The sequence below is a fragment of the Sabethes cyaneus genome, chromosome 2 (assembly GCF_943734655.1).
Source record: "Sabethes cyaneus chromosome 2, idSabCyanKW18_F2, whole genome shotgun sequence".
Lineage (NCBI taxonomy): Eukaryota > Metazoa > Arthropoda > Insecta > Diptera > Culicidae > Sabethes > Sabethes cyaneus.
The window spans coordinates 90118634-90132389 of NC_071354.1; the positions used below are offsets into that span (position 1 = coordinate 90118634).

Genomic DNA, 13756 nt, shown 5'->3' on the forward strand with positions numbered 1-13756 from the left:
GGATAGTCCCAAGTAACAATTTCAGGCTGATCAAACGCTTTTATAGCTGATTTTATTCAACCTGTGGCTGATCTATTTATATTATTATCTTCAACTTAGAGTTGTACAGACAATTTGTTTTAGTCTAATACAGCGGACCCCCGTTCGTTTGAACGATTCCTCATGCAAACTAACGGGGTTATTTTTTAATTTGAACAACTGGTAACCCGAAATATGCTGAAACCGCTGTGAACTGGCCGCCCTGCTCTTTGTTATTGTTTTGGTGGTTTGTTTTAGTCGGCAGTTGCAAGTGCGAATATTGCATTTTCCGATCGAATTTCTATCTTAATCGTTAGGAAAACGAAATGTGAAACCGATTAAACACGCTAGGTCAGTACAAACAAATCGTGTTTATGTGCATTGTCTGCATAAACAAATGATGTTATGTTGAGAATGACATTTGAACCATTTTTAGTTTGCACGTCGTGCAAACCAGCGGGGTTCAGATTAAAAAGTGTTCAGATTAAAAATGGTCAAACGAACGGGGGTCCACGGTAGTTGTATCCTACGCTTATAAATAGTTTTGCTAATGTCGAAATCGTACACTTCACTAGTATCATTGAAGACACGGCAGCACATGGCCCACGGTTCGTTGTACCCGTAGTTTGTACGATGACTGCCTTCGGAGTTTGTACGATGACTGCCTTCGTAGTTTGTACGATGACTGCCTTCGATGTACGATGATGACTTCGGCTGCCACAGAAGGGAATGATTCCGGAGTTGCCTTCGGGGGACACGAATGTTCACTCGAGGGGATGCGCTGTGCTATCCCTCGCTATGTATTTGACAGAGGATAACATCGCGCTTCCAAAACTGTCAACGCTTCCAAAAGTGTCAAATTTCGATGCAGTAACATAGCGAGAAAAAAAGCAAAAAGCTATAAACATCAAGTTTCATTGTTCGATGTTGTACTCGCTGCTCTTGTTAATGGAGCATTCCCTTGTGTTCACTTGGTTTAAAAGAGAGCTGCAATCAACATCTCCGTTTAGTAGTCCGAAAACAAAAAGTCTTTGCAATAATTTCCGTCTCGCAGCTAACGAATGCAGGTCGATCAGTTTACAGCGTTCCCCATAGGCTGGTAGATTTATAGGATCATCCCAGGGCAGAAAACGCAGAGCGTATCTCAGGAAATTTTTTTGGATAGCCTCTAATCTATTGATATGCACAGCATGGTATGGAGCCCATACAACAACAGCGTATTCCAGAATGCTGCGGACAAGTGCACAGTACAACGATTTAAGTGCGTATATATCCTGGAATGCTTTAGTGTTTCTTTTCACGAAACCTAGAATTGCGAAAGCCTTAGCTGTTATTGTAGAGATGTGATCATTGAACCTGGCTTTACAATCAATAGTAACGCCCAAATCCTTAATAGCCTGTACTCGACGTAAATGGTTTTGCCCGATAGTGTAATCGTTTTGCAGGGGGTCGCGTAGACGGCTAAAAGATATGACGCAACATTTTGTGACGTTAACTTCCATGCCGTTCAGAGTGCACCATCGTGAGAGAGAATTAATATCGTCTTGAAGAGCGCACCCATCAAGTGCGGATTTAATTTCACAGCTCAAACGACTGCACAGCTCGTTAACAAAAAGTAAAAATATCAAGGGTCCTAGATGACTGCCTTGAGGCACACCGGATGGCACCTCGAAACAAGCCGAATTAGTACCATTGATGCTGACAAAAGCAGAGCGTTCGGTAAGGTATGATTGGATCCACTGTGTTACCCAGGTTGGTAACCCCATACACCGCATTTTTTCTACTGCCAGCAACGTTGCCAACCTTCCAGATTTGTCTGGATTTTCCAGACTTTTTGATGCCCAATCAGACAAAAAAAGACGTTTTCCAAACATTGTCTTTCATTGGAGCAAATGGCAGCCAGACTTTTCCAGACACTTTTATTCTCGTTTTCCAGATTTTCGTAAAAACCGGTTGGTAACGCTGACTGCCAGTGCGTGTGAAACTTTGTCGAATGCCTTGCTGAAGTCGATGTATATCGCATCGACCTGTCTTCTTTTTTCAATGCTCGTGATCAGTGAGTTGACGAATACCATCAAATTCGTGGCTGTAGACCGTTTTCTCATAAAACCGTGTTGGTGTTCCGAAATTATTGGGTGTACTGCATGATACACAACATCGTAGACCATTTTTTCAAGAACCTTGGGGAGACAGCTCAGAATTGAAATTCCGCGATAGTTCTCAATGTCGTGGACATTTCCAGTCTTGTGTATAGGAGTGATGGACGCGACTTTCCACATCGTTGGAAAAATACCACAATCTAGTGAACGATTGAAGATGATTGACACGGGTGTAGCGAGGGATGTGGCAAATTGTTTAATGAACGATGGTGGCAGACTGTCTGGACCAGGACCTTTTGAGGAATCTACGGACGAAAGTGCTTGTTTCACATCCTCGATGGACACGATCAAGTGTGGCAGGTAGATGTTGTAATGCGCTATGCCGGTCAGCCAATCCCGATGTTTATCCGGCGTATGAGAAGGATGAATGTTCGAGAACACACTCTTGAAGAACTTAGCAAAAAGTTCAGTAGCAGCTACCGCGGAGTCCGTGCGAGCTTCTTTCAAGAAAACGTCGTGCGGAATACCGCCATTACGTCTAAGCTTCTTCACAAAAGTCCAAAAAGTCGATGGATCCCGTTTTGCGTTCGCCTCATTGCGCAAGACGTACTCATGGAACACTGTGTTTAACCGGCTGGAGTAGAACTCTTCCATGTCGCGAAGTAGACGCTTGTTTTCCTCTGATCGTAGCTTAATAAACCGTTTTCTGACTTTTCGTAATCTGTTTCTAAGATTTCGCAACTCAGGGGTCCACCAAGGTTGGCTGAATTGCACTCGCGGCAGTCTTTGTCTAATAGGGATACAGTCGTGGATGATATCGAAGATCACATCATAAAACCGGAGAACAGCGTGGTCAACATCACAATCTGCTAAAACTGTTGCCCAGTCTAAGGATTGAAGGCGTGTATGAACTGCAGCTTCATCGCAGGAGTCATAGTCATAGTAATAGCGAACTGTCGCGAAGTCTTCAGTAGCCCGAATGTAGTCAATTTTAACAATAAAAGGTCTATGATGAGCGTCAAGTTTTAAAATTCCACTGGGCGGTTCGAAGAGTTCAATTTTGTCAGTGTCGCTAACGAAAGCCAGGTCAAGTAGTCTGTCATTCGCATTACGAATATCCTGAATCTGTTGTAACCCACATGCTAGAATGGATTGAGTCAGGACTATTTCTTGTTCAGACGAGGCGTTAATTGGGATATAACAATGCATGTCGGCGTCAAATTCCCACGAGAGCATAGGCAAGTTGTAGTCACCCAATGCAATGACTGCATCAGTCGATTTAGCGATATCGCATAGTTGTTGCACACAGGATGCATGGTCAGAGTACACAAGTGGGTCTGAGTTTGGTCTAATGTAGACACAGCATATATATACAGACTGCATTGGCAATGATACGCACACTGCGACTTGCTCCAAACTGTTTGCGTTAACCAAGGGAACCAACTTACATCGCAGGTGCTTCTTAACGCCTATCAGCACGCCACCGCCCCGCAGGAGCTGAGACGTAGCAGGATTACGGTCCAGATGGTAGATCTCGTAGTCAGACGAAAGTTCAGAGTTTAACACGTCGCTGCTAAACCAGGTTATGGTTTAGGTTTAGAAATGAAAACCTTTTTTCAGGTCTTAAACATCTAAATCTGGTGATTTTATCAAGCTTCAGGCTAATTAATAGCTGCTTTCGAAGCTGCAATGAAGCTTAACAGAAAATTTTTGCACTTTTAAATAGCCAATCTGCGCAATGCTGTCAACTCTATTTTTAGAACGAGAAATAGTTTTGCAATCTACCTATCCAGTCGCTTAATCAACGCTTTATCAACCTTTATGCAGCCCAAAAAAATCTATTTTTAAATTTAAAAAAAGGAACGCGTCATTTTTACTTCGCCGTCAACGCGATATTTTTAGTTTCGAATAACTTTAATTCGTACAAGTAAACTAGCTAATTAAAAATGCATGTCTTTTTTCCGGGAATTGAACCCGTCATCTTTTGATCCATAAGCACTCACCGTATGATTCGCACCATTTGCATCTGCAGAACAGACAGTGAGTATATCTTTACACCTGAAGCCTAGCCCGTCTAGCGGGAAGCAGTCGATAATGTCGATAACTGATAAACTTTTGCTGTCAGCCGAATTGCGAAATTCTATGATCTGACAGAATGTGTGCTGTGAGCTGAATGAAAACTTGGTAGAAGTTTGTAAAGCCACTTTAACACCCTTAAGCAGACTTAAAGTAGTTTGAAAGCTGTGAGCCTAATGAAAGCTTCCACTCTACATTTTAACACCTTTAAGCAGCCGTAAAACGGTTTGATGTTTATGGCTGTTTAGAAGCAGATTGTTTAGCAGAAAAATCCGTTATTAAGCTTTTTTATCAGCTTTTGGGAGAGAACTGGTTTGAAAAACTTAAAGTAGCTTAAACATCGCTTATTTAAACACCATTTGAGTGCTTACTTTATGAAGCTTTGGTCGCCTTAAACCAACCCGTAAATAGCCATTGCTCTTGCAATTCAGCTACCTAAAAATAAAAAATAAGAAAACTTATCCAATTTAATTCTACTATGTGTATTTTATTCAATGACAGATACGTATTTCGCCTACGACTTGCAAGCTTCCTCAGTGTCTGTTTTCGAACTTCGAACTTGTTCTACGCTAGACCTAATAACTCAAATGTACTACAGATAAGTTTTCACTTGCACTCATAGTTGAGAACTGTTGCAGGTTATCCCGTTTGACGGTGATCAATGATAACCTTAAGTAATCATTGGTAATCATGACTAATTTATAGTAATCACAAGAGATTGATTACTGGTAATCAGAGGTAATCAGTAAAGTAATCAAAAGTAACTTTTTTCAAAGGTGCGTAGTAATCATTGCTGTTGGAAACCCCTTGCCCTGGTTCCCCTGGTTCCAATCGAACGGGTGTCAAAACGTGTGTTTTTCACTCAGGTTGAAATTAGTTTCGCTCATGGTTGAATATTTTAGACATTTGGTTTGCTCTGGGGTTTTCTACAGTTTCAACCCCGCTATTAACAACACACTGACAACCTGGAAACGTTTGTTTATTCTCCCGAATGCAGTGGTCGAATTGGAATTAATCTAGGTTAAAAAACAAAAATAGCGGAAGAGAGGAGACACGAAGAGAATCTCTTATTTGCAGATACGTCAATATGAAAAAGTACCCGAGATAAGTTCGACCTGAGTGAAAAAACAAACGTTTTGGCATTCATACTATTGGAACTAGGGCGAACCTAGGTTGGAGCTAAGCAAAAACAATTACGTTACTAGTTTCGCTCTGTGTTAGGGACGGTAGGCTAAAATGTAGCCGATGGCTGACTCAGAGGTCGGTTCATCTCTGGAGCCACCAAAATGTACGGTATGCCACCGAAATGTACGGGATGGTCACGTGAAAAGAGACCAAAGGCAGGCTCAGAGGTCGGTTCCTCTCTAGAGCTACCAAGTTAAAAAAGGCGGCTGGATTGCTGAGATTAAAAGGGCTTTCGTTAAAATGTTAAACCCAGGAAAGAATATCCAGCTTCGTACCGTGGATGCTTAACAAGGGTGATTTTAACGACAGAGTAGCGTTCGGATAACAACCAGTGGATGGATACATTTAGATTTCGTGAAGAGAGTTACCTTGACAAATGCGTGTGTTCGTCTGAGTACTGACTAACAAGTACTGACTTTTATTTTCCAAAAACTAACCTATTTATACACAGTTACAGGTAAATTAATTATTCTAAAATCCATATGACTAATTGGCGCGAGAGAGATAACTTTTGTTTTTTTCTACTTTCCAATAGAAATTCAAGTCATCCTACTCTCTTATTCATTTACTCTTTTTTTTATTGATTAAAGAGATTTTATTTACTCTTGTTTAACTTATTATTCAATAAGAATTCGAGATTTCTCTTTTTTGTTCATAAGGCTTAAATTTGATCTAGGTAAAAAATGAAAGGAGATAACAAGGAGGAAATTTATTAACTGCCTGTTTCCCTACACTATCCTGGTTGGTTGGTTTTTCCATTCTCGTGCATTCATTCTTAAAGGTGTAGACGATTCGACTTAATGAACAATAATGAATTATTTTCTCTGCCTGGCATACATAATTCATAAAATGATCTTTGTTAATGTCTAGATGCAAAGAATTTCTTGGGTAATTCCATTTATGTCCGATCTGTTTAAGGGGAGATCCTACTCTGGAAGACCGAAAAAATAGATTTGCGTAAATTTTTTTCAGATGCTAAAATTATAGATAAGCGTTGGGGTATTTTGGTTATTGGTTAAGGTATATTTGAAGATATACTTTGTATTTTTGGATACCAGAATAGCGATAATTATGCCGGTGGCAGGTGGGAGCGTGAAAATAGTATCTTGCTGGCAGTACGTGCCGGGAACCAACGGAGTACCGTAGAACGGATTTCAAGGATGATTTTGAAGCTTTAGATTAATACCTAAATTGTTAAGTAGCGGTTTTTGAAAATTCGAAAAATTATCAAAATGGCGGCAATTTTTCCAAAAGAAAGGTGTTTTTTCATCAAAAATCGCCAATTAAAAGCTCATAAAAAATTGAGATATTTAAAAACGGCTACGTAACAATTTAGATAATTCATTTTTACATGCTGAAAAAAAATTGTAAAATGAAAATGTTTATTCCCACTTTTTTCTGGTTTTTCTTGACGAGTTTAAAATTAAGTATCAAATTGGCAAGATGGACCAACGATGGTCTTAGCCGTCTCAGTGACAACACAAATAAAACAAAAAAAGTATCAAAACTTACTCAATTTAACTACCCAGATAACACAAAATCGTAATAGAAAGTTCACATTAAATCGTTTTCATGTCAATTTCACATTGGAATTGTATAATGATTAGAGTATGTCAAATCGAAGTGAACATTAAGTTGTTTTGTAGTCGTGCGTGTCCTCATATACAATTCATGACTGTGAATTATAAAGCGGTATAGACAATTGCAATATTTGATTATATCTTAATCATATATTCAGGAGTATTTAGTTGCGTGTTATAAAAACTACGCAAAATAGAATTACAAATAGTTGTCAAAATTTTCGCACGTATATCGCGGTACATATATGTTCTTATATGGCGTGAAATATAACTTTTTCGTTCAGATATGATTTCGTACATCTCAGTTGCAATCGAGATATACAAACGAAATGGTTTACTGGGTAATCGATCCGCTACACTCTGTGTTGAACATTTTAGACGACAGGTTCATCCGGATATTTTGACAGTTTCAGCCCTGCTGTTAGCAATACACTGACAACCGGAAAACGTTTATTTATTCTCTCAAAAATGTTTCTTTATTCAGTGGCCGGATTGGAACTTTCCGCATGGATCTCATTTTTTCGTTAACGGGAAATTAGTAATCATTAACTTGTCGTCGGAGAGCCCAATTTCGGAAGCAGTTTTTGGGCTCAAACGCGGGGTTCTGTTTGAAAAAATGTAAATACTGCTTCCTTCTTGTCAATCTGAACACAGCGAATATATTTTCATTAACAGAATTTTTGTTTCAAACAAAAAAACTGCTTTTGAAATTGGCAGAATCGATGACTGCTAATTTCTCCATAGGCTGTGAACCCTTTCGCGTAATTTTTAACTTTTTGGTTAAAATTTGACAGTACGATGGTTTTTCGAAAATAACCCTGCTCGGAAGTATATGGTTAGTTTTAACCAAGTTCTGAGAGCCAATGAGATATGCCACAGGTGAGGAAAGAGCTTCGATGTGTTTCACTGATTTTTCCTTGAATTTTTTTTCACCAATGTATCCAGCTTTCCACGAGCGATAATGGCGGATAATGAGCACAAGTGGGCACAATCTTTTGACATTCATTGGAGGAGCGTCGAGTTCGCCCTGACGGAGTTACTATGGATACATTCATGATTGTTTGTTGTTCGAGTGTAAAAATGTAAACATTGTTTAATTTTGCAGATCAGCTGAAGTGGAACATAACTAAACGGATTCAAACATTCAAACATTACACATTAACGCAAACATTAACTTCATGTTGGTCGAGCCGTTGTCAAGTTTGCTCTCGAACAGCGTCTCGACTTGATAAGAAACTTTCCGGTGCGTATTTGGACATTCTCCCTGAAATTTGCGAAAACTGCAAAGCCACAATCCATAAAACTTGTTGTCCGTTCAATTATGTTCCTCTTTAGCAGATCTGCAAAATTGAACAATGTTTACATTTTTACATTCGAACAACAAACAATCATGAATGTATCCATAGTAACTCCGTCAGGGCGAACTCGACGCTCCTCCAATGAATGTCAAAAGATTGTGCCCACTTGTGCTCAATATCCGCCATTATCGCTCGTGGAAAGCTGGATGGATGTTTAACATATCTCGCGTCACTTTTGATTTCGTCCAATGTAACAATTCCACCATATTGAGAAAAACGAGATCGAAGTTCTTCGAATTGAACTTTAAATTGTTTCAAAATGAAATAATTTTCAGTCATTCACTCAACGTGGTTGATGAATAATTACATTCAATATTTAACGGAGATTTTAAAAATCTAATTAAAACTAAGCAGTTTTGGTTTATTATGGAAAAAGTTACATTGGACTGTTTACCATCTCATGCTGTACTTTGGACGGTTTTATTTTTCCAGGCTCTTGCACATAAATTAAGCGAGATCACCGTAAAATACGTGCGTTGCCGTGCTACGCTATTTTCGAGGTTATTTTTCAATATTAGACCGCTTGTTTCACTTAAAATGCATAAATAATGCGAAAAAAAACTTTCACTTGCTAAACGTCCAATGTACAGATTGGGTTTGTTTTGATTTTTTTTTGCACTTTGGACATCAGATGAGAACGAGCGAAGTAACAGTCAGTCATTCGTAATTCGAATGTGCACATTGGACATTTTGATAATGCTAATTTTTTCACCTCAAAATAATTCTATTTGGGCAGGTGTTTTTGTATAACATAGAGTTTAAAAAGAGCAATAATTTGTTGTGATAAACCGGATTTGTTTACAATTGTTACATTGGACGAAATGAAAAGTGACGCGAGATATAACAAATTTGTTTATTCAACCCGAAATGAAATGAGATAAATTTTATCTATCTAATCCAGCTTTTTACGCGCTATAATGGTGGCCACTATAAATTGTGTTCGTAATATGCGAATAATCTTTTTGACAACTCTGCATACATCAAATCTGGCACTTTTCTCTTGCAACACTACCGTGCTCTTTCCTTCGTTTACGTCAAAGAAGGAGAGCAAAAATGTGCGAAATGTAAACAAAACTATTGCTCTCCTTCTTTTGCGTAAACGAAAGAAAGAGCAACACTGCCGTACATGAGAAGAGTGCCCAGTTTTGATGGATGCAGAGTTGTCAAAAAGATTGTTCGAATATTACGAACACAATTTATAGCGTCCGCCATTGTAGCGCGTAAAAAGCTGGATAGGAGCAAATGAACACCAAAAATTCATCCAATTCCAACCTGGACTGAATAAATAAATTCGCTGTTATAGAAACATATCTTCATCCTCACCTTATAAATAGCCATCGAACTGTCAAATCACAGACAAACAGACATAACCCTTGGAAGAAAAAACAACAAAAATTATCGTACCTCACATTTAGTCTGAACACTAGCACCATCTATGATCGACATTCCCAAATATCAAATAGCAACATGGGTGTCCCTCGAAGTAGCAAGTATTTTTTATGGGGAATTCCCCTTCTTTCGTCAAAAAGCGCCACTTTGACCAAAACGGAGACATTCCCAACTAAGCTCAAATTTGAAATGACGGTTTAATCGGTACGAAGAATGGAAAACGAGTGTTATGTCTGTTTGACTGTGGTCAAATTTTAACTAAAAAGTTAAAAATTTCGCGAAATGGTTCACAGCCTTAATATCGCTCATTTGAAGATAGAATTAACAAAAGGGCGAATGTCGCAAGCGTAAACAAACCGAGTGAGGGTTGATTTTCCTATGCTATGGTCTATAGCAAAAATATCTCACCCGTTTTGTTTACATTTGCGACATTCGCCCTTTTGTTAATTCTATCCAGAATTTATGTGTTAAATTTTATGAGCGTGTACATTGGAGTGGCACTGACAGATAATCGGTCAGTTTTGGTGTCAGTGTCAGATCCAAGTGGGCAGGATGACATATTGTAAATATAAACAGTGATGAGAACCGTGAGAACGATGAGAGAGAGAGAGGACTTCGAAGTGACTGTAAAAGTGTAAACTGTCGTCAACACGCGAATTGCCTTGACTTGAAACAAAAACAGCCCATAACATCAATACATCATTCACTGATAAGAGAGTCTATGAAAGATTAAACCAATCTCTACTTTCTTTAATAACATGAACCAACTATTCAGTTCAAATGCCTTCAAAACTTCTATTCTGTGTTCTGCGCACGGGGCGATTGCGTCAAACGTACCGATTAGTAAGCATCGTGTGTACTTTATTTCCCCATTTTCCATTGCATTTTGCTTACTAAATACAAGCGTATTTGTGTAGTATCAGCCTTACATTTGCTTGACGTCGAACACGCGCAACATGTTATTACCAGTTCGTCAAGTGGCTTCGATTGCGGCTGTGCTTAATCATAATCGCAAAATGGTGCTCGAAACATCGACACGTGCTGCAGCATCATCCGCGGAAGTGGCAGTAAATTCGCCAAAGGTGAACATACCACCTGCTAAGCTTCACCAAAACTATGGTTTGGAGCAACCCATAGAAGAAAACTATGAAGTAATTATGTTTTATTTATTCTGATCCAATAGCGTAACATAAAAAATTCGTTTTACAGAATGCTGTGAATGTTTTGAATACGTTACAATCGAATTACAGTGTCATCCAAAACTCGACCAATAGGCATACTTCAGATTCGATACATATTCAAGAGACGCTTAAATATTTAGGCAGAATAGGAATTTCTACTGATCAACTGGATAAACTGCCTGCCATTCACATTTCTGGAAGTAAGGGGAAGGTAAGTGCTAAACACAGGTGAATGTGTCCATGGCATGCATACCTAATGTTTCCAGTTTTAGGGTTCAACCTGTTCACTGGTCGAGTCAATACTACGTGCTCATGGCTATCGAACTGGTTTCTTCAGCTCTCCGCATCTAGTTTCTGTCACAGAACGAATACGTCTTAATGGAGTTCCTATTGAAAAGGACAAATTTGGGCGCTATTTTTGGAAAGTTTACAGTCAGCTTTACACTAATCGCACACATCCACGTGATTTACCGGCTTATTTTAATTGTTTAACAATACTTGCCTTTGATATTTTTCTGCGGGAAAAAGTCGACGTTGCTATCATAGAGGTTGGTATTGGCGGTAGATATGACTGCACGAACGTGTTGCGACAGACGAAAACGATTGGCATTACATCACTTGGGTTAGAGCATACAAAATTACTTGGAGATTCATTAGACGAGATTGCATGGCAAAAGGCTGGTATTATTAAAAATGCATCAGATACCTTCACCGTTTGTCAGCCAAATTGTTGCCTGGATGTCATCCGAGAGGAGTGTCAAAAAATGAACAGCAAGTTTCATTTGGTGCCAGATATTGAATGTTATCAATGGGAGCGAAAGCCAAATTTCAATTCGAACAATTTAGCATTTCGGTTGAATATGTCTCTTGCTGTTCAAATAGCTTTAAATTGGATAGGGAAAACCAGACCTGAAATGATTTCCACCCAAGGAGGTACTTTATCAGAGATGGTCAGCAGAGGTATTGAAAACTGCTTCTGGCCGGGAAGGTGTCACCAAATTTTGAAGGACAACAAGCGATTATTTCTGGACGGGGCTCACACTGTGGAGAGTATGGAAATCTGTGCTCGCTGGTTTCAATTATGCCAAAGGCAGGGTAACCCGAAACTATTGATATTCAACGCAACTGGTGATCGAGATAGTGGGAAGCTTTTGAATATTCTAAATAAGTACATTCAATTTGATGCAGTTTTCTTTTCACCTAATGTGGCTTCTCATCAACTAAAAAATATTGGTAACTATGCAATAGATTCTTTAAGACAGCGATTATTATATTCTCTGTTACAGATTCTCTTAATTTGTGTTTCCCAAACGAACAGCAGATTAAGCGCTGTGAAGAAAACGAACGCTTTTGGAATGATCTGACTAATCAACACAAACATACGCGATGTAAAGCTCATGTGCATCTCGCAATTGATTCTATACTAAAACAAGTTGATAACAATTATTCATCGCTTCAAGAATGTGATATTTTAGTTACGGGTTCATTACATCTAATTGGCGCTGTTCTGACGGCATTGAAGATGGAATCGCACGTCATATCTGCCACGTAAAATGTATTACAAATCTTATACTGCGCGTTTCACGTCGAACGAGAAGCATCGGATGTATAGAAAGGCACATGTCCAAAGGTAATGGTATTTTTCACAACGCTGCGATTTTATGCACATGTGATCCTTAACATTACAACAAAGTCTCAACAGTAATACAGTATTCACATTATGTGCACCAACATAGAACTCAAAGAATATCCTTACTGCTCACAAAGAAACTGTGTTATCTGGTGCAGATGTTAGTTGGAATGCAAAAGAGCGTATAAACTCTTGCGAAAAAGTGGGAATCGGGGGAAGCGAGTGTCTTTTCATGATGACGCATGTAATTAAAATGGCTGTCGGAAAACGACGAGAGGCAAAATAATTGCTGCCGCAGCTGCTGCCCTATACGAAAGAGAACCAACAAGGGCGGTTTTGTGATGAATTTAAATGAGGAGGCATGCTTTCGCAATTCATCACACTCCAAATCTGCACAGTGTACAATCTTCGTTGTATTTGGTTATGGGTATGGAATTTAATTTACCTGTTCTAATGTTTCTGTACCAAACCCTGATTAAAAACAGACTTACGTATATTTGTTTTCAGTAATTGTTGGGTTAATGGTAATGGGAAAAGGTATGAAATATGTTCATTAATTAGGCGTGATGATAACCAAATGGTTACAGGAATTATTTGAAAACCGTTTTTCGCTTTTCAAACAGCAAACTAAAACATCCTAGTAATTACTGTAAGCCAGTCATAGAAGCTGTGAGATAGATAGATTTAAATTTAGAACAACCTAAATGCTATGCAATCCTCGATGAATGATTTTTTACTGTGTTGACGAACAATAAAAACGGAATAGCCATTCTAATATACTAGCCAACATTATTTAATTAGGAAGATCAAAAATATATTGTATTATTTTCTGTAATCAACCGCATGCTGCTGAACTTCGAAATAAAATTCCCTCGTCTATGTGAACGTCGCTGGAAAATTATAAACGAAAATAGTTTTTCGGGAAGGCTGATCAAACCATTTCTGCTCATAACAAGATATAAAATACCTTGTCTCAAATCATAGCCACCGCTGCCAGCGTTCCTCAGTCGTCCTGGTCCTACATGTGGTTGGGAAAACGCTCTTTAGTGTGGTTGGGGAAACGCTTTTTCCGCGCAGCTCTTTGATAATCATTTTACCATCTGCCGTTTCGATCGAGATCATCGCATTAGTACCTAGCAAAAACACGTGGCGGAGGAATCTTGATTGTTTTCTTAAGACATTTGCTGGATGGGTTTAGTTTACACAACATAATGCAAATCCATGTAACTAATTACAAGAG

The 13756-nt window shown here is 38.9% G+C and overlaps 2 protein-coding genes across 2 annotated transcripts; one reads left to right on the forward strand and one right to left on the reverse strand.

Annotated features, from left to right (window-relative positions):
* Window positions 1-1651: 1651 nt before the first annotated feature.
* Window positions 1652-10264, reverse strand: LOC128735676 (uncharacterized). The gene is made up of 3 exons (XM_053830160.1): window positions 10194-10264; window positions 2312-3690; window positions 1652-1716 (listed from the first exon to the last, which is right to left on the reverse strand). Exons 1-3 carry the CDS (start codon window positions 10262-10264, stop codon window positions 1652-1654), a joined length of 1515 nt encoding a protein of 504 aa, XP_053686135.1.
* Window positions 10265-10371: 107 nt separating this feature from the next.
* LOC128734660 (folylpolyglutamate synthase, mitochondrial) lies at window positions 10372-13315 on the forward strand. Its single transcript, XM_053828951.1, has 5 exons — window positions 10372-10548; window positions 10623-10856; window positions 10915-11097; window positions 11159-12119; window positions 12173-13315. Exons 1-5 carry the CDS (start codon window positions 10486-10488, stop codon window positions 12436-12438), a joined length of 1707 nt encoding a protein of 568 aa, XP_053684926.1. The 5' UTR covers window positions 10372-10485; the 3' UTR covers window positions 12439-13315.
* The last annotated feature ends 441 nt before the right edge of the window (window positions 13316-13756 follow it).

Excerpts from the sequence above, each read along its gene's own strand:
- LOC128735676 (XM_053830160.1), bottom strand. The coding sequence starts at position 10,264 with ATGTCATCCTGCCCACTTGGATCTGACACTGACACCAAAACTGACCGA. Across the intron at positions 3,691-10,193 it reads TCTGTCAGTGCCACTCCAAT|CAGCGACGTGTTAAACTCTG; the intron begins GTACACGCTCAT and ends AACCTGGTTTAG. Across the intron at positions 1,717-2,311 it reads CAATCGTTCACTAGATTGTG|CATCAATGGTACTAATTCGG; the intron begins GTATTTTTCCAA and ends TGCTTTTGTCAG.
- LOC128734660 (XM_053828951.1), top strand. The coding sequence starts at position 10,486 with ATGCCTTCAAAACTTCTATTCTGTGTTCTGCGCACGGGGCGATTGCGT. Across the intron at positions 10,549-10,622 it reads TGCGTCAAACGTACCGATTA|TATCAGCCTTACATTTGCTT; the intron begins GTAAGCATCGTG and ends GTATTTGTGTAG. Across the intron at positions 11,098-11,158 it reads TTTCTGGAAGTAAGGGGAAG|GGTTCAACCTGTTCACTGGT; the intron begins GTAAGTGCTAAA and ends TTCCAGTTTTAG.